Source organism: Vipera berus, assembly GCF_964194415.1.
Source record: "Vipera berus genome assembly, chromosome: 2".
Taxonomy (NCBI): Eukaryota; Metazoa; Chordata; class Lepidosauria; order Squamata; family Viperidae; genus Vipera; species Vipera berus.
Window position 1 is genome coordinate 171,106,166 of NC_138203.1, and position 24,345 is coordinate 171,130,510.

At 38.3% G+C, this 24,345-nt stretch overlaps 2 protein-coding genes across 3 annotated transcripts in view; both read right to left on the reverse strand.

The window, feature by feature from the left end:
• QRICH2 (glutamine rich 2) overlaps positions 1 to 7,176 on the reverse strand; it is a gene marked incomplete at its 5' end in the record, with an annotated part of 70,970 nt that extends 63,794 nt beyond the window's left edge. The window contains one exon of the mRNA XM_081319008.1: positions 6,481 to 7,176. Coding sequence (XP_081175134.1) covers positions 6,481 to 7,176 — 696 coding nt within the window. The remainder of the gene's footprint in view (positions 1 to 6,480) is intronic.
• Positions 7,177 to 10,337: 3,161 nt separating this feature from the next.
• Positions 10,338 to 24,345, reverse strand: part of PRPSAP1 (phosphoribosyl pyrophosphate synthetase associated protein 1) — a 28,282-nt gene continuing 14,274 nt past the window's right edge. For both annotated transcript variants that reach the window (XM_081319952.1, XM_081319951.1), the window contains 4 exons: positions 23,046 to 23,191; positions 20,090 to 20,160; positions 16,913 to 17,059; positions 10,338 to 15,259 (listed from right to left, as the gene is read on the reverse strand). In XM_081319952.1, the coding sequence (XP_081176078.1) occupies positions 15,101 to 15,259; positions 16,913 to 17,059; positions 20,090 to 20,160; positions 23,046 to 23,191 (523 nt within the window). In that variant the 3' untranslated portion in view covers positions 10,338 to 15,100. The remainder of the gene's footprint in view (positions 15,260 to 16,912; positions 17,060 to 20,089; positions 20,161 to 23,045; positions 23,192 to 24,345) is intronic.

The window sequence follows — 24,345 nt, forward strand, 5'->3', positions numbered from 1 at the left end:
TTGGGCAACAATGCCCCTGTGGTGAGGAAGAATAGTTCTAGCATTAATATTACTAATACTAGAACTAGTATTATTGCAATTCTGTAAATAGTTATTAACCTCACTGGAGAGGAAAAAAACAATACACATATTCTTTTTCTATCCCAGCAAAAACAGTAACTCTGATGTTTCAAAACATAGCAACTAGGAGAAAGATCAAGTACCAGCAATGGAAAACTCTGGGGTTATTTTAGATTTATTTTATATTTTAGAATAAACAGTAATACTAACAACACAACAGAGTTGGAAGGAACTTTGGAGGTTTTCAACCCCCTGCTCAAACAGGAGACGCTATACTATATTTATATTATATAAATAAACTATTTATCAAAACTATATATTTTATCAAAAACTATATATATTGACTATACATCACTGTTTTTTCAAAGGTGAGTTTCTGCTTTTTTAAATTAAATTCTAAACATACAAGATTTTTTGCAAGATTTGGAAGCCTGCCTTCCCTTTTGATATATAGGTAAAGGTTCCCCCGCACATGCGTGCTAGTCGTTTCCGACTATAGGGGCCGGTGCTCATCTCCATTTCAAAGCCGAAGAGCCAGCGCTTGTCCGAGGACGTCTCCGTGGTCATGTGGCCGGCATGACTAGACGCCAAAGGTGCACGGAACGGTGTTACCTTCCCACCATAGTGGTCCCTATTTTTCTACTTGCATTTTTACGTGCTTTCGAACTGCTAGGTTGGCAGAAGCTGGGACGGGTAACAGGCGCTCACTCCGCTATGTGGCACTTGGGATTCGACCCGCCAAACTGCCGACCATCTGATCGACAAGCTCAGTGTCCTAACCCACTGAGCCACCACCTCCCTTGATATATACCCAGGGTTTAACCATTTTAAGAAACCATGCATTGGAAGAGTATTTTGCTATGCATTGGTTTTTTTAACCTTCCATACATGCCGAAGTGCTACTAACAAAATGTTACTTTGGAAGGCAAAGGGATTTACCCAGTTGGTATCCCTACTTCATACACAGGTCCATTTACTTGTTTACAGTGGGAGAGCCACCTAGAGAGTTAGTCATAAATACTTCCAAAGTAAATGCTTCCAAAGAGTAATCACAGGTACTTTATTTGAAACATGCAGTAGGAGGAGAAAAGAGAGAGAAATATCACCCTTTTCTCTCCCTAAATAGTGTTTCTACATCACTGGAAAAAAAAGATGTTTTGAAGGAAAGTTGGTTGCAGCCAGAACACCACACAGTACTGTGGCATAGAGAGAGTATACCAGCCAAAGCAATGGCTTTGCACAGGAGGCTATCTAGTTTTCATTGTGAATGAATGAACCTTTATTATCAAAGTACAACATGTATACAGTGAGATTGGCTGAGCCTCCCTTCGTACCCCCCACCCCAACTCACAGTGACAACAAACCCACCATCTTGTTACATCATGTGAGCTAATTGCACAACACACCAGTCTCGCAAGTCAATCATACATAGAGTTATTTCCCATTCAGGAGCCTGACAACCCATGGATAGAAGCTGTTCTTCAGTCTGTTGGTATAGCTGGCTATACATCTATATCTCCTACCTGACGGTAGGAGAGTAAAGAGGTACCAACCAAGGTTTGAGTCGTCCCTGAGAATTTTCCTCACTCTTCCAAGTCAGCGAGCCCTGGTGATGTCAACCAGTGTGTCAGGGGCCAGCCCACAATGTTTTGTGCTGTGCTCACCATCTGTAATATCTTCCTATTTGCGGCTGTCAGGCCAGCATACCAAACCACAATACAGTGCGAGAGGACACTCTCTATAGTAGACCGGTAAAAGAAGGTCATTAGTCATTTTTCTACCCTGTTCTTCCGTAAGACCCTGAGGAAGTGAAGTTTCTGTGGGCCTTTCTGGACACCTGGGTTGTATTGACTTTCCAGGTAAGATCTTCACAGAGGTACACTCCCAGGATTTTAAAGGAGGAGACTTTCTCCACACAGCCCCCCCCACCCCGATGTAAAGTGGGGCAGGTTCCTCTCTTTTCCTCCTGAAATCTAGCACCATCTCCTTTGTCTTGCCGATGTTCAGGTGCAAATTGTTCTCTAAACACCATAAGGATAGTTTTTGTACCTCCCCCCGTACACTGTTTCATCTCCACCTGTAATGAGACCCACTACAGTGGTATCATCTGCAAACTTAATGATCACAGTGGATGGGTCGGACAATACACAATTGTATGTGTACAGTGAATACAGGTAAAGGCTAAGCATGCAGCCCTGTGGCCAGCCCGTACAAAGCTTCAGTGGGGTGGATGAAACAGACCCGACCCTCACTGTTTGTAGCCAGTCCCTCAGAAAGTCTTTAATCCAATCGCAGATGGAGGCGGGGAAATTCAAGTCAGTCAGCTTTTCAAGAAGGATGCTCGGCAGAATAGTGTTGAAAGCCGAGCTATGGTCAATGAAAAGCATTATATATATTATAATTATTTTTATTAATTATATTAATTATATTAATTTTTATTAATTATATTAATTATGTATATATAATTATATATATTATATATATTATATATATTATATATTATATAGTCAATGAAAAGCAACTATGTTTCTCAAATGAGCCACCAAGACATGAATTAACGTTTAAAAACTAATTGTTTCATTAGTGAGCCAGGAAACTAGAAAATAATAAGCCAACACGTCTGGAGGACTAAAGGGAAGGTATTCTACTTTAATCTACAGTAGAGATAAGCAACCTGTGGCTTATCTAGTTAGATTGCAACTCCTATGATGTCTCATACCAGCCATGTGGGCTAGATATAAAAAGATGAGGGTTTTTTTTTAAAAAAACAACAACACAGATATAGTTACTGATAGCCTATGCTCTTGTCTAAAGGAAATAACCACATCTCTATCTACATCTAATGGGGAATTGGGAGATCACAAATCGTTTGAAGTTTTTTCTCTCACTTCAATGCATTTGTTACCTAGGAGTCTGTTAACAATCAAAGCACCAAGCATCTTATTAAGAAATCAAGTGCAGGCATGCCTTTCCAGAACTTTGCTTGATACCACTGGACATAGTATTTGCCATTCATTAATTCAATGTTCATGGAGCGAGGTTTTGCACTACTATGACCACCCAATTTGAACATAGGTATAGATATATAGATCTGACTTTTTCTATATCTTTCCCCACAACATAGAAATTTTCAATGTACATCCAAAAGCCTTGTAAAGTGGAAACCAAGGTTCAACTTGCAAGACTACTCTCTTCTTTGGGAATCAATTTCACTGAATAGAATTAGGATTAAGGATAATGAGGATATTCAAGGCGAGTCCTCTCTTAAGTGCCATGTAAGGACTTTAATTTGTTTGTGCAACTACACATCAATTTCTTCTTCTGAACTGCATTAATATTCTTAATGCTAATAACTGCTATTAGTAAAATAGTAAAATTATTGTTGTTAATATTACAGTAGGGCCTTAGGGATATTATACAAAAGATTTCTAATGGGAGGGATGATTCTTACGTTCTAGAGTGCAGCAGGTTTCTGGACATCAGAAGGGAGAACCAACTAAGAACAGTTCCTAATCTGTTTCATTTCCATATTCAGAAGAACTAGAATTTGTACTGCTGATGGGTCAATCCCTTGCATGTAGGAGGTCAGTTAAGAAAACAGAAAACAGCTGTATCTTCAGGAGATAAAAATTAATCAAGGTAGTTCTTCTTTAGTGATCATAATGGGACTGGCTACTCAGTCTTTAAGAGAATCAGTCAATGAGTGAAACCACAACTGTGCTTATGATCTTACTTTAGCTTTGACTGGTAGATCTGCAAAAGTTGTAAACTTACTTTTTCATCACTGCTGCAATTCTGAATGGTCTTTAACTGAGGCAGTTGATAAATGAGGACTACTTGTAAGGCTGTTTAGGAACACGATGGTTTCTACAAATTAAAACCACTGCCACATTCTGCCTAACTGTAGGACCAGTCCAGCAAATCTCTATTGAGACTGTCTCTCACTATCAGTGATATAAAATTCTGGGATCCCAGCATCAAAAGAAGCATGGTACTTTCTAAATAGCAAGAGGGGGAACATCTTCCCCATCCATCTCACCTGGTTCATCAGGGCATGCTGACAGAAGTCTCTAAAACAAATGGAAATTTCCTACAGATGGAATGCTTTGGCTACAACTCTGGGAGTGACCTGTCACACGGCTTCTCTCTGTGGGGAGCCATTCTTGGAATAACTTGCAGCTTGAGGTTAAACTATTTTTGATTCAGCAGTTCTAATTAAGAAAAAAAGATGACTAGGGAGGATTGTGAACAGGCTTTACTGGCATTCTCCCAGGTTTCTACTTGTCAGAGTTATTCTTTAATTTTAATAGATACCTGACGGCCTGATCTGAATCCCTCAGATTCTCAGTCCTCTGGCAGAACAATCATATTCAGCTGCTAGATAAAAAATTAAGTAGTTATGCAAGAAACAATAAAGTAAACGCAATCTGTTTTTCAAAAATATGAATCCATTCATCATGCTTTTTTCCATGCAATTCATCTTTGAGGAAATGAGTTACCTCAGATTTTTTTTTTGTGCCTTCAAGTCAATGTTCTTTCTTCTATATAAAGCCCAGAGTCACATTATCTTAAGTTGGGCAGCCGCATAAATGCTTTAAATAACACAAGGTTGACTGGCTCAAAGTTTACTCAGCCTTCCTCCTTTTGAGGGCAGTAAAAGGGACCGAGATTATTGGGGGCAATATGCTGACTCTGTAAACCGCTTAGAGAGGGCTTTAAAGAACTGTGAAGCAGTATATAAGTCTAAGTGCTAGTGCTAAATGAAGGAAGGAAGAATGTTTCACACACCTAGTGAAGAGGACAAAAATCCATAAAAACTTATTTCATAATAAATGGATTAGCTTTTAAGACACAACAAGATGTCAAATTAGTTTTGATTAGCATGAGGGTGGGCTCTCTTCTTTGCATGCAAACTTTTTTAAAAAAAATTAGGACTATTAATTTTGTTAAATGAATTTTGACTTATTTATAAGTCTATACAATTGTTATACAGTTCCAGTAATTCTTATCCAGGATAGCTAATGGCCATATTGTATCTGGGGGACAGCATATCTGGAGGGCACTTGACTAGGAAAAATTGGGCTAATCAGATCATATGCAAAGGAAAATGAAATAATGTTTTTTCTTATAAATCAGAAAAATCTATATGTCAAGATCAGAGTTCTTTGCCTACCTCATTGCTACCTGAATATTACCAATTTTAATTTACCTTTTGCCCTAGAGAAACTGGTAACAAAGAACTACATGTAAAATTCATTCCAAAGAATGATATAATAAAACTGAGTAAACATAATCTTTTTCCTGACTAGTCAAATAAGCTATGTTCTCCTTTAATTAATTCTCAGTGGATGGTCACCATTATAGTCTTCCTCTTGGATTTCTCCAAATTAACTCAATAATAAGAAAACTCCATATATAGTCTTTGCAATTTCCCCTTACATGTTTTTTTTACTCATTCTTGCAACTGCCACATCAGGGTAGCCATTTTTTTTAAAAAAATATTATCTTGAGATAGTGATATACAACAGAGAAAAATAAGATAAGCAGAACCAAAGGTCAGCTACTGAATATAGAGAAAAGCATTATGAAAAGACTTCCTATAAAATCTCCCCCTCCAATTTGTTTTCCCAAGCAGTTTGGTATCTATACTTTACACTGAATGTTGAAATGTGTTGCTGGTTTCAATTTAGTGTCCAAGTGTCTAAATTTGCCTTACTATGTAGTATTTTGTATGTAAAGGAGCCATTCCTGCTTGAATATTTTCCAGTTTTAATCTTCCAAATATTGTTGGCAAGAATTTCCTTTACCAATGTTATGCCAAGATATTGTGTTGTGCCATTATTGTGCCAGGCTCATTCTTGCAGGTGTTAACATATATCTTATTAAAAGCCATTACTCTTTTTGTTTACAAAGAGGATGCTGGTATAGCCCAGCCATTACATATAAACCCAACTTTTCCCAATTCCTTGCCTCATGATCCCAGTTCTTTCCTTTTTACTTCCAAAAGAATGTCATCTATTAAGGGGTTTTCTTGGTTCACACTGTTTTTATTTTTTTTTCAACAAATGAAAAACCTCAGCCTACAGCACACCAGAAAATGTACACTGGCTTTACAAACTAAAGTTACCACCATAGTATATTCTTAATTAAAAAAAGAGCTACAGTGGGTATGAAGCAAACATCAAAACCAAATGGAAGTGATATCAGAAATTTGGAACCAGGGAGGCATGATCTGGTAGCACAACATTTTTGCTGTCGCCCATTTATCTCACAATACATGCAGATTATGTGATTCTGGAATGTCCCAGTGAGATAATTACAATGTGCTTTGAAATACAGTAAAGTGTATGATTAAAGAAAGACATTATGCACCCCGCATTTTACTAACATTTTAATTACTTAGACTGAAAGTTCACCTACCTGGTTGATTCCATTCTCACTGGCTTCAATCTTTTTCTGCATCTGCATCATTTGCCACATGTCAGATACAGCTGTGCCAGATCCACTTTGGGTCTTCTCTATCAGTTCAGTCCCCGAAGGAAGCTTCTCCAGTCCAGCAATCTGCTTTTCAAACCCTATGAGGTCTTTCCCCAATCTTTTCACTTTATCCTGCACTCCCTGAGTTTGATCTTGCACTCCATGGACCTCATTTTGTATTCCCTGAATTTGATTTTGCATCCCACTGACTTGATTTTCTACTTCTTGGACATGACCTAATACTCCTTGGACCTGGCCTTCTATCCCTTTAATCTGACCTTTCACGCCACGGAGATTCGTCTCCATCAGCTTCAGTTTCTTTTCCAAGTCAGCAAGCTGAGAATCCGGCTCTTCTCTCAAAATGCCTTCCTTGCTTTTCTTGTCCTCCTTCTCTTTTGGTAATGCCTCTTGGCCCAATAAATCACTAGGTCCTGCCTCACTTGCAACAGAAAGCAAGTGCATCTCTGGCTTGGTTGGAGGACCTCTGTCCACCTTGACATCTGCTTTGATATCTTGAATGTTGAGGTAGCTGATGACAGCATGGAGGAGAGCATGGAGGGCATTGAAATTGATAACGCCAACCTCCGGAGTCCCTATGGAGAGATCTGCCAATTCATACAATGTGACTTTGATAGACATTTTGGTAACAAATTCTGAGTGGGACAATTACTTGAAAAATTCTTTTTAAATATATATATATATATATATAATCTGCTTTTAATGTAACTATATAAATCTGTGCTCATATACTGACTCTTAGAAAATATAACCTGGTTAGGAAAGCACTTCTATCGCTAAAGGATCTTTCTTCACAAGAAAGATTCTTTTCCGCGGCAAAAAGAATCACATCCTTAAAAAAAAAAAGCAATCTAGGACTAATATTACGATGCTTTTTCTCTAATATCCTTAAGAATATTCTGTTCTCTCGCTAATGGGATCCGATTTATGGAAGCTTTTCGGGCACCCGTTACTTCTTAAAACCGGCATAAAACCAGGCGTCTCTCGCCCTCTTTGCGACCGGAATCTTCTCCGCCTCACAATCCAGCCCTGTTCCCGTTCTCACATTCCATTGGTGGCGTAATAAACCTCCCAACTCGGGGATTCGCCGCCGTAGCTGCCCATGTGCTTTTTGTTTACTCCTTCGCCCGCTGATTGATGCAGGTCAGGGCGTTCGCGGTTGCTAGGCAACTCTGGGAAGGTTACGCGTTACGTTTCACGAAGGGCGGCGCCGCGAGACCTACGTAGTGCCTTTCGGCCCAAGGCGCGAAGAAGGCCCGACGGGGAATTTGAAAACGTTAAAAGCGAGCGGTGTAAGCTTCGCGTTCAGTTTTCCCTGTCACGGCAGCAGTCGTTACTGAGAAAAAAGATTCAACGGAGAATCTTAAATTTGAACGCAGTCGCTCGCAGTTACATTCAAATATAAAGAATATGCTATGTCTCATATATGAGAAACGAACGTTATTTTCCCCGCCAGAACGATGTTTAAAGTGCTGTACACGAGCGGATGAAATCTCTTTGAGTTACGAGGCTAGGCCTGGCCTTCCTCTAAATCAGGGGTCTTCAAACTTGGCCCTTTTATGACTTGTGGACTTCAACTCCCAGAATTCCTCAGCCAGCTTTGCTGGCTGAGGAATTCTGGGAGTTGAAGTCCACAAGTCATAAAAGGGCCAAGTTTGAAGACCCCTGCTCTAAATCAGGGGGTCCCCTCAACCTCCCCGGGCCGCGCAAAGTGGTGAGCGCGGGCGCGCAGCTTCATTTGCGCGAGCGGCGGGCACTCGCGCGCGTGTGCGTGAAGCTCCGTTTTTGTGAACGGCGGGCGCAAATGGAGCTTCACGCGTGCGAGAGTCCCCGCCGCCTGTGTAAATGCTGCGCGTGTGAGCGCGCGCACCTGCCGCTTGCATAAAACAATATCCTCTCAGCCGTCTCCCTCCCCCCAGCGGTCTGCAAAGCTGGAAAGGTGGAGGACCACTGCTGTAGAGCGATCCTAAGGCTAAAGTCAATCAAAGATATTTTATAGCCTCATCCCTCCAACTGCAGAAGGAATATCCCCAGTCATTATTTGCTACCATGTTGCCTTTGTTTCGATCCTCAGCCCCTAGCTGAGGCAGTCTATAGTTATCTTTAACTTCTCTTCTTTTCTCCTGACGTGATATGGAAAGCTTCATCAATGATGTGGTTGCGGGTACAGTTGGGAGTGACATCTGCCCGGCATCAACTGGTCATTTTAGGCTGCTGTGGGCATACCCCACCTTTCTAACTGCTGGGACCACAGGCCTGTTTTCCATAGAGGCATCTGTCTGCATATTGTAGGACTTTGCTAGCCCCTGCCTCAGACGGGGTTCTTCAGGAAAGAGACCTGGGTTATGGCACTTTATTGCTATTTAGTCATCCCTGGGTGCATTGAAGTTTTCCCACTGGTTCTGCTACCAAGGGACTTCCCATGTCCATTTTTTTTAAAAAAACACCTGTTTTTATTACTTGAGAGAAGAGGCATCATTTTGCTACTCTCTTCTGGCTCCCTGGCGATAGGCTATTTCCGAATATTACTGGAGGACAGAACTGAACCTATGACCAACACTGATATTCCCATCTGACAAAACCAAGAGTGGAGTTTGTTCATTATGGATCAGTCCTTCCTGCTTCACTCTGTCCCTCTACTCTGTTTGAGACATTATCTGATTCCGTAAACTCTATGCTTAAAACAGCATGTAAACACCAGGATTCCCATGTGTCCTGCAGATGGCAGCACACCATATCAAATGGAACACAGATCCAGACTCAAATATCTTGCTCACACTTTACCCTTGCCTTGGTAAAGTTGTAAACAGCATCAGTCTATGAGAGGGAAGAGGGCACACAACCCAAGACCCAGGGCTGCACTGACTTCTTAAAGACATGGATAAAAACGATCTCTAAGAGGTACCCCAGCTGAGGGTAAAAATGAATTCTTAAATACATGAGTAACCACCAGTAACTTTTGACCTTAGCCATTCATATTAGAATAAGCAATTTATAAGCCTCTTTTAGTCTTCCCAGCTCCAATATTCTCTGGGATATACAAAAGTTGTACCAAAGGACATATCTGGGATAGATTCTGTAGCCCGTTCTCTGGTTGATTGGAAGTTCCAAATTATTATCAATGTTATCCATGACAATTTAAAGGGGTTAAAGCTATACAGCTGATAAGATTACCTCCCATTAAAAACCTGATGTAAGATCTGGAGAAGGCCTTTCAGACAATAATCCACATTGGTCACAAAATCTTGCTATCAGGCACGTGGGAAAAGTTTTTCTCCTGCATCACGCATGGACTCATGGAAATTGCTTTATGTTGTTCCATTCCATATTCTTAGTAAACCTGTAAAAATGCATCTTTTTGCCAGGCCTTTACTGGTCCCTTTAATATTCATGTTTTAACTGTTTTTAGCTTTTTTTACTTTGAATTTCCCAGTCACTGTTTTAAACTGCAAGTTGTCCTCAGTGTTCTTTTGGTAAGGTGACAGATAAAGCAATTAATCAATTTGACCATTTAAAGAGGGGGATCTCATTTAATATTACGTTCAACATTATGTAACTGCACTAGCTCAGATACTGGAAAGGGTAGAAAATTCAAGAGAAGACACTTGCCTAACCATTTGAATTGAAACTCTAAGGTAGGTCATGAAAGTATGTGGGCTAAAAGGATTTGGTTCCTCCTCTCAATGTACAAAAGTGTTTGAAATCATAAAAATACATGGTGCTGTGCTGCCCTACTTGTATGTTCATTTCAAAAGTGAAAAGACAAAATGCTTATATATATATATATATTTATTAGAAGATAATTAGAAGGTTTGAGGCTTCTAGCAGCAATCACGTAAAATTGAGAACAAGCTGCAATAATTAGGATAGGTATGTGCTGGTTTCATAAAAATGTCTATCAGATCCCTAATAACTGGACATGTGGACATAGCAGTAGCCTTTTATACTATCCACTGCGTCAGCAGCGGGCTTCAAAAACACGAAATCACTTCTCAGTGGTTAAGCATTTCAAAATTATTCTGAATACAACATCTCCCCTTCATTTATGAAAGTACTTTTAGAACTACAATGATGCACCCAAAGAAGTCAAAGGAATATTTCTTCAAAATTCAGATTTAAGTGGCGAAGCGGTACTAAAGAAAAAGGTGTAAGAGCTAGCATTACGTGAAATAGGTTAGTTCAATTGCATCTACTTCTGTAAAGACAGCGGGCACTGTACTAGATAGAAAATGATTTCAGCTTTCATTTTAGAGCATTTCTATGTGACCTATTTTTAAATTTTCCTTTGAATTGAATACATGCAGCCCACAATGGGCATTCTCGCATTGTGTTAGATCTAAATTGTACTTTAGCATGCACTTGTTAGCTATGAATCTCTTACATGTACATCTCCATGTTTTCCTTCAATTTAGCACTTGCATTACTGAAGCACTGGGTTTTCTAAACTCAGTATCTTACACTTGGGAAAATGAGCATAATACTCAAGAGTATTACTCTTTTTGTTGTTTTGGAAAGTTACCAATTATAGTTACTTTAATGGTAATTAAAATGTAATGGTCCATCTTAATATTTAATTTTTCAGAAGCCCAATAGTTTTGCTCCCTAGTATTTCACATTGTGTTGTCCATAATTCTTCCATGAGTCAGAGTATTTCAGAAAGCAAATTCACAATTTATTTCACCTTGACCTACAACCTCAGCTTAAAGGAGTTTAATTAGCTACTAATTTAATTATGCTCTTCCTCCTCCCTTTATACTGATATGAAGTGCAAAACAAAAACAAGACAGAAGTATGAAGGAGAGGAAATATTTGTACTACTAAAGATCTAGTAGTGAATTTGAATAAAGGTATTTTAAATATCTGATTAAAAAGCCAAGGAACCCTTGCCTTATAAAATTGTCATTATCAGACCACTAGCTAGATTACAATCCAAACCTTATCTCAAGCCTTGCCACTGCAGGTCTGGTATCCATTTAAAGTAGGATCTTGCACTCAAATTTTGAAGATAATAAAATGTTAGGAAGGATATACCAGGAAAGATAAAATCATAATCAGAAAATTTGGTTGCTGTAAAGAGATTGAGGTCTCCAATACAATGGGAGAATTATAACATCTAAAAGCAAGCTTCTTAAAAAAGCCATGAACTAACAAAAGAATTGGTTCAAAAGATAGCTTAATAAGAGACAGAATCTTCCCATGAATTCAGGGTGGTATTAACAGGAGAGGCATTCCTTATTCATCTTTATTTAAGACCACAAAATAAAAAAAATCCCACCAGTTTAAAAGCAAATAGATTTCTGTGCTTAATAAGGATATATTTATACTATCTCACAAAAGATAAATGCCATGCCTGACTTATGTTACACTTTAATCCTAATCAGTCATCCCTCTTGTTCTAGAAACCAAGACCTGAACTTAATGACCCTAACAATTTGCTTCAAGCAGATCAAAATCCCAAATATCATTTTAATGCTGCAGTATTTGCATATATCTTCAGTTTTACTCAGCTATAAATGGATGGCTCTGGTTGTTATAAAACTGGTAATAAATATGCAGCATAAATCTCCATTTGCTTAGAAATCACATTTTTGGACTTCACCTACAGTTCAGGCAATACGGTTTTCCCTTAAAAAGTAGAAACTTAAAATCAGAAGTGTTTGAACTTTGAACCTAAGACCAAGCCATAACAATGGATTAAACACGGCTTTTCTAAATCAGTCAGTATATATGACTTATGAGACTATCTCACAATATTGCTTTTTTACTTCAGAATACTCTGATTTGTTACCAGACTGAAATAAGAACAAGATGTCCCCAGGTCCAGATTTACGTATCTTTGCATTCAAGAGAGATACGTAAAAAGGTAGCTAAGTTGTAAGCTGGTATATGTAAACAAAGAGATTGGTTTGCTTAGCAGCCAAGACCCTTCTTGGACTTCAGAGTCTTCTTTGTCTCTAAATATGAATTGAAAGATATTTAAATATACTTTTATGGGGAGGTGATGTAAGGGAAATTAAGGATAGTTCCCGTTTCACAATAGTAAGTGAAGAAAAAATGCAATGAAATCTTGTCTATATTTTTGATACGTCATACAGCGAGACCGCCTGAGAGAACGTGAGTTGTTTTTGGTTAATCTGTCTGGAAGATCATGTCACATCTCTTCAGAAAATCACTGATGTGAATTAGAATCACCATCCCACAGTTAAGGCACTTAATTAGTTGTGCCAGCATATATTGCTTGTGAAGCTGGGGTAATATTCTATTATGAACTATTGACCATTGCTATGGCTGTGCTTTTGATATAATTAGTGAATTAGATGCTCTTAAGATTCACATTTACCCATGTTTGGGGATTAGGTTGGCTATAGCAAAGAAGCATCTTTTTCTTTCTCTACTTTTAAAGCAGGAATATGAGAACAATACACAATACAGCAATGAACAATAGTTCCATGATCATGAAGACTTGGACAAAAATATATAAGATGCTGTAATACCATTAAGTGATTAACACTGTTAAGACATTACAATAATGGGATAATTAATAACAATATTAATGAGATAACAAAGTTGATTTATACCCTGCCTGGTATTAAATACTTCTAAAAATTCTGTGAAAACATGACTTCAATATGGTCAATATGACTGAGAAATGTTTTATCTAAGAGGTTGAGGTATGAAGAGCTGTTTGAACAAATGAAGCATTTGGGCTATGAGAAAAAAATGATTGTATGTATACTTTTTAGATTTTTGATGTAATAACAATATTAATGAGAAAAGATACAAAAGTGCATCAAGAATTTCTTGAAGGCAAGTCTTCCCACTATTTTAATCATTACATACGGGATCCAGATCCCTATTTTTGGCATTTTTTGTAGTGATCTGCCAAAGAGCACTGGTCAAAAGGAAAATTTGCTAAAGACAGATAATAACAAATTAAAAAAGAGGCAAGTTGAAGAGGCCAAAATGAATCAGAATGGCTAGAAGAGCAGCAAGATAAGGAATAATAGGAAAGCATGTGTGTTTTTGCTCCATATGCAAAATAATGAGAGAGGGGGGAACAGTTCCAATACAATGTCTCCAATTTAAGTGAGTCTCCAATTTACAGGATATTGGAGCAGATAAAGAAACCAATAAATCCCGAAAGAAGCAAAATGAGCCAATCCCAAAAAACTATATGGTAGATTAAGGAAACTGAATAAAATTTGGTCTGGTTTAGGCTTCTCTGCACTATGGGTAGCATTTTTCTCAATCCCACCTCTTACACCCATTCTACTGCAACAGCAGGTTTGAGTTGTTGGCTTATGCAGTTAAGTATGATTTAGACTTTTTGAAACAAAATAGAAGCTGAAATAAAATAGCATTAAGAATGGACGGCTTCATGAACTTTTCTGAAGGAAAAAAAAAGAAAGCTCTTATATTTTAGAAAATTCAAGATCTATTCTGTGGAAAAGGGAAAACATAATGCTCTTTTGCTACTATATGCAATTCAGTCTTAATTCAAACAACTTGCAATAGATATAACATTAAGATCTAGTTTTCTATACTGAAGCTTTGAAGATATGCAGGAATTAATCAAGCAAATTCCAACAGAGAAGAGACCTCTGGATTGGACAAAATTCAAGTGATGAAATTCTGATATTCTAGGAACACATACCAGAGAATAAAAAAAGGAAACTTTTTTGTCCTTTGGAAGGAAAGATACTTTCACTTCCAAGCCAGAAGTTAATGTCTAATAAAATGCTCAAGAATCACTGCATGGAAAACAGGCTCCATCATCCCAGCAAAGACCTTAGTGTTAAAATGCTGAGTGTAGTTGCTAACTTAGTACTCTAAAAATCAGAGTTCATTTCACTAGGTGAAATGGCACAAAATAGGCTTGCACTGAGTTCTCTATATTTTCTAACTAAAATATCCCATCTTGTGTTATATACACAAACACAGAATACAAATCTCATTGAACTACACCTTTTAGAACACACTGTAGTAACCATTATATATAGAATCGCTATGCTTCTCTTTCAAGCAGCTAGTTCAGGATTACAACATTCTCTGTAACGAAAAAGAGGTAGCACGTATAACTTTTTACCTCAAGTTTAGAACCTGATAGCATCATACTATGTTATTGTTGATGGAAATGAATCATTTGAAATCATTTCACAAAAGAAAACCTTGCTGCTACCATGATGTTAAAAATGGCTCCAAAGATGGCAAGAAAAATATACTTTCTTGTGATTTGAGGATATGCATGTAGAGAAAATCTCAGTGCGCCTTTAAGCTCATCCCCCAATTGCCTCTCACGATATACAAGATATAACAAGAGCAAGAAGCCACAACTAGTATCATACAGAGTTTAACAATATATTCCAATGCCTATCTGTACCCTGATCCAGTCTCCATGCGGGATTAGTGATCCTCAGCTCAAAATACTCAGCCCTGTTATAACAGTTTAAAAAATACACTATCAACTTTATGGCACTCTTGCTCATATACATATTATTTTCCCTTCTCTTTGAGGAAACTGATGGCAGAATGAGAAAAAATCAATTTAATCATCCATAGTAATATTGCGGAAGAGGTAAGCCATAGACTCCCCATTGTGGATTCGGCGGATAGCTTCAGACAGGATCAGGCTGATATCCACAGTCTTTATCTTGGGACACTGCAGTTTTTGTACTTCATGAGGAACTGTATTGGTGACTACAACCTATCCAAGTACAATAAAAGAGAATCAGAAAACATGGTTGAAATATCTATTTAGAACCAATCCATGAAAAATATTATCTAAGAAAACAATCAAGCTAGGAGCTCTTTGGAATTATCATTGGGAAACAGACTATTTATATATGTAAGGTTTCATCATGTAAGAAGGAATTATAACTAAATTTTAAGTATTTGTGATGTCCCTTGGCATAGTTTGAAACGTAGTTAACAGAATTACTGTAAGACATAGAAAATTAAAAATGAATTTCTTTTGGATAGAATAAGAGAAAGCAAATCTATTAATTGGATCAACAGTGGTGTTGTCACTGGTGCAAACAGAAGTAAAGTACACAGTTTACAACTCAAGAATTTGACATGACATCCTCATAGAAATGATAGTCCTGATACAGATTGGGCCACTATGCAAGTTAGATTTGGATGGATTTAATGCATGCATGTTTATTTATGATGTGGCTAATGAAATGACTTAAAAAAACCTTCATATGTATTTCCTTGAAAAGGGAACAAACTTGTCTGACCCAAGAGTGGTAATTATAGCCCCCTCTGCTTGATTGGTGGCACCTTAGTATAGCAGCATGGCATTATTTTTACAGGGCTAACATTCTCTGTCAACTCTATAATTGTCTACAACATCTGACATGTAGCTTTATGTCTACATAATCTTAAAGCTGGTAGGCACAATGCATCACTATACACCCTCTGTACTGCTCTGTTGTATTTCCTACTTGAAGAAATGCATCTGATTGCTGCCACTGGCAACCACTTCTTCTTTTTCCCTCCACCATTAATTCAGAAAAACAACTGGGAGGCACAACTTTTCTTTACGTGAGGAAAATTATACGCAGATCAGAAAGGACAGATTATTTGGACAGGAAGGCACCAAAACAGAGCCCTTTGTTTCCATAGTCTGCAAATATTCCGCACTGAATTATGGCTACATGGAGAACAAACTGTGCTGAAAAGGAGAAAAGCAGGGACCTTAAGGCACAAAGAAGGCATATCTTTTAAAAGAAAAAGAAAAACAAGCCTTAGGAGGTCTCCTGTCTGAACATTTTGTTTTCAACTATTACTTTTTCTGAAATGACAGACTAATGACATTTAGTTTTCAATTTCAACTTATCCCTTTAACTTAAGAAAGCCTGATCTCTGCCACTGGTTAAAAAGGGTAGAAAGAGGTGCATGCAAGTGGAAACTAAACAGTTAGAATTTCTCCTTGGGCTTTCTATACACACAGTAGAGTCTCCTCTACACATTTATATCTGCTAACTGCTAATAACTATTTCAAAACCAGAACTCTTTAGACAAGAGGCTCAAAATAAAGCTGCAAATAACACTTTCACTAAAACTGCCAGCAAAGTAAAGTAGCTAGGCATATACCTACAGGCAGAGACAACTGGGAGCACTGAACTGAACTGAAGTAGTTGCATGAAAAGGTTTTACCTCTTTCAAATGCTTTGCATGAACTTACTTGTGTATTATATATACATACATTCATGGACATACTCAACTAGATTTTCCCCCCAAAATATGTTCTTTGATTTTGGGGATTTTTTCTTGTTCTAGTTTTGTTTTTTGTTGTTTGTTTTGGAAAAAAAAAGACATTCGAGTTATTAATCCATTGCCTGTAGAAACTTGCCTCATCAATTGAGGACTCTTCAATTAGACGTGGGGCATCAGCAGACAAGAGACCATGAGTGGCCATGATAAAGATCTTGTAAGCGCCACGCTCTTTCAGGATTTCAGCAGCTGCTACAAAGCTTTCAACATCATCAATTATGTCATCCTAAGAAGAAAATCGTAATACAATTAAATTCTGGAAAAAGAATAAAAGGAGCTATGCTCTTGCCTCAAATGCTTTATTAGCACTCATGTAAATTCAAATATATCTGAAGAATTGAAAGTATCTGCCTAATGATAATATATCCATTTTTCATCCACAAATATTTTTCTATCAGCACAATATAGGATTGCATCTTAATGTAATAACTTCTCACCAAAAATATCTGAAAGTCTGTTTAAAAATAAATAAATTTAATTTTGACTGCATTATTAGTTATCTCTCTCTCAAGGTTAGATTTACAAAATAGCTGCCCAAGCTTAGAGATACACTATGTTCTACTTAGACCACCTGGATTCTCTGTAATATCTTCAGAAAAGGTCACCATGTTTCATTTCGCCTTCATATTGTGAGCAACTCTTACACAGGTTCTATCAACTGACATACCTACTGTCAGAACACCAGATTTACCGTAGTTTCCAGCGTATAAGACGACTTTTTAACCCATGAAAATCTCAAAAGTCAGGGGTCGTCGGGTGCTGAAACTTTAGGGACAGGGCTGGCTGGAAAACCTGGAGCGGATCTTCCATTTAGTCTGCTCAGGGAAAGCGGGACCAATTGGAGTAGAAGCTGCAGTCTGTGATTTTTTACAGGCTGGGGTCTGGGCGTCTTTCCTTCTAAAGTTGAAGAGCAGCTGTAGGCAGGTGGGGAATGCAAGAGCAACTTGAAAGGCAGGTGGGGAATGCCGTAGCCAGAGCAGCTGCTTAGCTCTAAGGACACATTTGACTCAGGAACTGGGCGGGCTGGCTGGAAAACCTGGAGCGGATCTCCCATTTGGTCTTTTTTTTTTAATCCCGTTTATATCCCGCCCTTCTCCGAAGACTCAGGGCGGCTTACAATTTAAAGCACAAATCAATGTGCTTAGCAATAGCCTTCATTCTATGTATATGCCTGCTTATTAGAGCTTTCACCCCCCCCCCCACAAGCAGCATTATTACAAAGTCAGCTTATTGCTCCCAACAATCTGAGTCCTCATTTTACCTACCTCGGAAGGATGGAAGGCTGACTCAACCTTGAGCCTGGTGGGATAAGAACCTGCACTAATTGCAGGCAGCTGGTGTTACTTAAGGCTCTGCGCAGGGAAAGCTTTAGAGTGAATTAGGAAAAGTGAAAAAGTGAATTAGGAAAATAGGAAACGGTTGCTGTAATTGGGTATGTGTAGTTGAATGAAGAGAAGGGTGAGGGGTGACATGATAGCAGTGATCCAATATCTCAGGGGCTGCCACAAAGAAGAGGGAGCCAAGCTATTCTCCAAAGCACCTGAAAGCAGGACAAGAAGCAACGGATGGAAACTAGTCAAGGAGAGAAGCAACCTAGAACTAAGGAGAAACTTCCTGACAGTTAGAACAATTAACCAGTGGAACAACCTGCCTCCAGAAGTGGTGAATGCTCCAACACTGGAAGTTTTTAAGAAGAGACTGGACAGCCATTTGTCTGAAATGGTATAGGGTTTCCTGCCTTAGCAGGGGGTTGGACTAGATGACCTCCAAGGTCCCTTCCAACATTATTATTATTATTATTATTATTAAAGTTTAATCCACTTGCACTGTTTTATGTTTACATGTTTGATGACAAACAGCCTTATGTTTATGTGACAGTTTTCCTACTAAGTACCTGCATGTCATAAGCATTTGAATTAAAATTACCATATTAAAATCAAATCTGATGTTTTTTAATTTTTATTTGGTGTGCGTTGGAAGAGGGGTAGTCTTATACGGCGAGTATAGCCCAAACCCTATAATTTAACAGGAAATGTAGGGGGTCGTCTTATACGCCCAGTCGTTTTATACGCCGGAAAATACGGTAGCTACAGTACCACTGAATTTGGTAACATAATGAAACAACAAATTCCTATTATACTTAAAGAAGAGATTAAAAGCTATCCTCCTGAAACTTGCTACAGTAATATAGAGTATTATGTAACCTTACTAAGACTTAAGGTCAAACCTTTCAGTCATTCCCTCAGAACAGTCCCAAAGGTGCTTTTTCAGAAGGCAACTGGACTTTCTTGTTTTTCTTTGAAGGCATTTTGCTTCTCATCCAAAACGCTTCTTCAGTTCTGACTGGATGGTGGGGAATGGAAGGATTTATATTCCTTGCAGACAGCTGGTCATTTGCATTCTTTACAGAAAATGGTTTCTGTAGTCTGCACTGTTTTCTGGAAATCCGTTCATATTTCTGCACCATTTGAAGAGTGTTCATCCCAATGTGCATAGCTAAATGCCTACGGAGATTCTCAGTCATCCAGCTCATGATTGTCCCAAAGGTGCTTTTTCAGGAGGCAACTGGACAGGAACCATTTCCACTTCAGTCTGAAATGCAGACAACTCAAGACTCATCTTCAACAGGGAAAGGACCCAGGGCAGAAAACATTCTGCAGTCAAGAAGGCTCCACACATATTTGCACTACTCAGGTGACCCTGAGGACACAGATAAACCAGGAAATGGCCTCAACGACTCTCTAAAAGAATGCAAATGACCAGCTGTCAGCAAGGAATATAAATTCTTCCATTCTCCACCATCCAGTCAGAGCTGAAGAAGCATCTTGGATGAGAAGTGAAACATCTTCAAAGAAAAAACAGAAAGTCCAGTTGCCTCTTGAAAAAGCATCTTTGGGACAACCATGACCTGGATGACTGAGAATCTCCATAGACATTTAGCTATCCCTCAGAATAGGAAGATTGTATACTGATAACTCTTTAGAACTGTTTTGTTGGCACATTTATCAAAACATACAGATTTCAGAAACCAATACTATGTCCTATTACAAACAGGATAGTGTGGATGATGTAGAACATCTGTATTTAATTAAGCACAGCGAAAGTGGAAAAGGATATTGCTGACTGTTTAAAAGTGTCAGCATAATCAATATTGGCTTTGAGCCCAGAACTAAAATCCCAGCTATATTCAGATATAAATAATTAAGCTGAGTTCAGCTGATGTTCCCATTCATTCTCTGGCCTTTTCATTCCTTACCACAATTATGGCAATTCTACCTCCAACATCTCCAACTACTGTTATGGGTGGTTTCTCTTTGGCCATCATCACTATAGGAAGAAAAAAAATCCCAAAACCATAGATTTATTGTACAGTATGTATACATGTTCTTATTTGCTTTGTAAATTAATGTATTGCATAGTGTTTTGCAGTAGTGTTCATTCTGCATCACTAAAGAGATATCTTTAATTATTTCCTTTCTGATTACAATCAGATTTAATTGGATTATAACCAATACAGAACCAATTATATGTGAATTAATGTAACTGCACACTTATGTAGATAATATATTACAAGCTCCCTACATGAGATAAATACCTTTTCATTTTAAACCCCAAATGCCCTGAGCATTAGTTCACCAGTCTAACATTTTAAAAAAATAAAACCAAAAGCTGAAATAAAACAGTTGGAATCAGCCACACAGACTTGTGATCACTGCTAAATGTTAAAAAAAATCAGACAAAATAATCCAGGCATATAGTAAAATAGCTGATATTGTACCACCCCAAATGTGGTGATGATGATGATGATTAATCGCACAGTCAGCCAGATGTTCAGACTGGATTTGGCATTTTTGTCTACCTGAATTCTGAGTCCCAGAGCAGTTTAATTTTATCATTTTCTATGACTTTCTCTTTTATTTTTTTTATTTTAATCCCATTTATATCCCGCCCTTCTCCGAAGACTCAGGGCGGCTTACAATCTAAGCACAAATCAATGTGCTTAGCAATTATGATCCCACCAGTTCTGGCTTACAGGCAAATTATATTTCTTGCAGATCTTCCAATGCACCATTGTTGCTACTTTGTCATGCTGCTGCTTGTAGTCAGTCTGTGCAATCTTCTTGCAGCAGCTTACCAGGTGGTCCACTGTTTCTTCAGCTTCTTTGCATAGGCAGCACATACTGTCGCTGTCTTCTCAATTTTGACTTAGTATGCATTTGTCCTTAAGGCTTGGTCTTGTGCAGCCAGAATTAGTCCCAAGGTCTCTTTCTTCAATTTTCCTGCTCTTAGCCATTGCCAGTCTTGTTATTATCTGCTTTCCCAGTTATTTTTTTAATGTACTGGCCATGTAGTGCTTTGTCTTCCCACGCCTCTATTCTGTTCATTTGGTCTTTCTTGTAGGCCAGTTTGGTCTCTCCAGTAGTCAGTAAGCCTTCCTGATATACTAATTTCAGTGCATCTTCATCATTGTCCTTCAGATATTCTTCCAAAGCCATTTTTTCTTCTTCAACCATCTGATGTACTTGCAGCATTCCACGCCTACCTATTTGCCTTGATAGATAGAGTCTATCAATGTCACTGCATGGATGAAGGGCATGATTCATTGTCATTATTTTTCTGGTCTTCCTATCCATTGCTTTTAGTTCTGCTTGAGTCCAGTCCACTATTCCAGCTGTGTATCTAATGACTGGAATTGCCCAGGTGTTGATTGCCTTCATGGTATTTCCTCCACTGAGTTTGGACTTTAAGATCTTCTTCACTCTCTTGATGTATTCACCTCTAATCTTTTTCTTGACTTCAGTGTGCTTGATGTTGTCAGCTTGAAGGATACACAAGTATTTGTAGTAATCTTCCTCATCCAGACTCTTAACGTTATTTTCATGGGGCATCTTGATTCCTTCAGTTTTCACTATTTTTCCTTGTTTGACAGTAAGTGTGGCACATTTGTCCAAGCCAAACTCCATTGCAATATCTTGGCTATACAGTTGTGTATTCACTGCCAACTCTCCCTGATTTGCCTCTACATTCTGAATTACTTCTGGTAAGGCTTTGATTTCTTTGCCATGGGTGAACCTTTGCAGTTCGTCCAATTCTGTTTCTGTGAATACTTTATTTCGTATTATAAACAGGCGTTGATCTGCTAGTCTCTGTTCTGTTATTTCTGATTCTGGATGTTGTTCTTTCCAGAACTGGTGCATTTGTTTTAGATATCCTCTTCTGTTGGACTTGATCTGTAATAACAGATCATTATTTCTTTGTTTTCAATCACTGTGTATTTGTGATGGGTAAACACCTTTTCTTTCAGTAGTTGTGCAGCTGCTGGCCCTGGTTGCTCAGCCAACAGTCCTGAGTCCTGTAGCCCATTTTTTCACCAGATATCCAGGAACTCCAACATTTAGCACGGACCTTGTTAACCTGAGTGACATCCGAGCCGGTATGGCTTTCTGAAATTTACGCCTCACCATATTTTTTATGGGAGAGACACTCTTTGTTTGACTCCTCTGATGAGAACTGTCCAGTATGGTTGAACCTCTGGCATAGCTCTCATCTTCCTCAGAGTACACAAGCCCCACAACCACGTCAAGGTAGTGCCTCACTGGGGGTATTATTATTATTTTCAATTAGGCTATTTTTAGTAGTTGCCAAAATTATAAGAGGGAGATAGGGAGATGCTCTCATTTGAGGGATCAGGTTATTCCACAGGAAGGGAATCCTAATACAGATATAATGAAGTATTTTCCCATACCATTAAGTATAGAACAAAAGGTACGAATGGCCCCAGATTCAAAAGGGTCCACAAATTAGAGAATTCTGTTTCAAAACTGTATGCAATTTTAACTTTGAATCCTATGTTCTTTGGCCTACTCTTTTCTGAGGCAAAAATTGTTTCGGGGTGTATTAGAGTGGAATCAATGCTCACCGATTTTATAAAGGATTCCACTGTAGACATTTTTTCATGCATAAACCAAAAAGAAGCAATAAATGTTATTAGAACCCTACTTCTCAATGTGCTATTTTTATACTTATATATGTCTAATCATATAAGCCCACATTTTCAGCATGCAGAGTAAAAATAGTGAAAAAACAGACAAACTCTATATTTGACAACTTGACTGTTTAGTCAAATGTAATAGATTTCAGATTGATGCATAATTCAACATTGGATCTTGACAAGCTACTATGTACAAATATAGAAAAATGTAACAACATACAGGGTAGCTCCAGTCCAGTGCACACCGTAGTATTTTTTACTGTTGGAGGAGAGTGCCGTCCATCATCCATGTCTTGCTCTGTACACTGAGCCTCTCCATGGATAACTGCCAAGCCTAGCCGCAATCGCTCAGCGTAAGACTGGGCCCTGCATAAGTAAAAACCAAGCATCACTTCAAGGCAAGGCTTTCTCTCTGAGAAGCTCTAAACATAAATTCACTTATGCCTTCTTCAAACAACATGAAGCCTCAGAAAGGAGCCGTGCGTGCTTTTTCATCAATTATTGATGAAAAGCAAAATCATGCTTTTAGCAAAATAGTGCTTTGCTTTTTTGGCCCTTCGATTTTTTCCCCCCATTAAGCGTGTTTTTTCCTATTAGAGATTATTTGAAAAATACTTTCTGAGCACAATGCCACAATCACCCCCAAAGTTCTTTCAAGCATTCATGGATGCACAAAAGAGATCTGTATTTTAATTTGTGAAGAATGTCTCATTTGACTTCCCAGGAACTTTTATTAGCCGTTTATTTAGCCTTCTGACCTATGCATAAAAGATAATCTAAGCTTTTAATTTGGTGAGCTTAATTAAAAACTCTCAACCTGAAAGAGGTTCAGTGCATATATTCATTTAATTCCACTTAGCAGGGATCCATTTTGAGGGGCATTAATTGGAGAAAGATACCCTAAAAGTTGGAAGCCACCAAGTGAAAACCATCTTCTATGGTTGTGCATATATCCAATCTAAAGGGAAAAATATAATTTGACAATGTGAGTGCATACATGGTGATTCTCAGGAATACTTGCATCCTTTCCAGAGATTGTACAATGTGTTCTGAATTGCATTTTGCTCTTCAAATTTTAATCTCTGTAGGGCCCTACTGGGAGGAATTTTGCAGATAAGCATTTCTATAATACAGGTAGACTGCTTAACAACAGTCACTTAAGTACCTCAAAAGGTACTTACAACCCAGTTTTGGAACTTTAACAGCTGCACACTCCTCTGTGGTCATGTGACCACATTGGGGGCACTTGGCAACAGACTCACATTTCTGACTGTTTGCAGGGTCCCACAGTCATATGATCACAATTTTCAGTGGTTTCTGGCATTTACTTCCATTTTCAGCAAAAAAATGCTAATTGGATAATATACATTCATCAACCAATGCATTCGCTTAACAACTGCTGCAAAACAGGTTGTAAAATTGGCATGGTCATATGGTGACCTGCTTAATGACCATCATGATTTACAACCATAATTTTGGGCTCAATTACGGTCGTAAGTCAAGGAGTACCTATATTCATA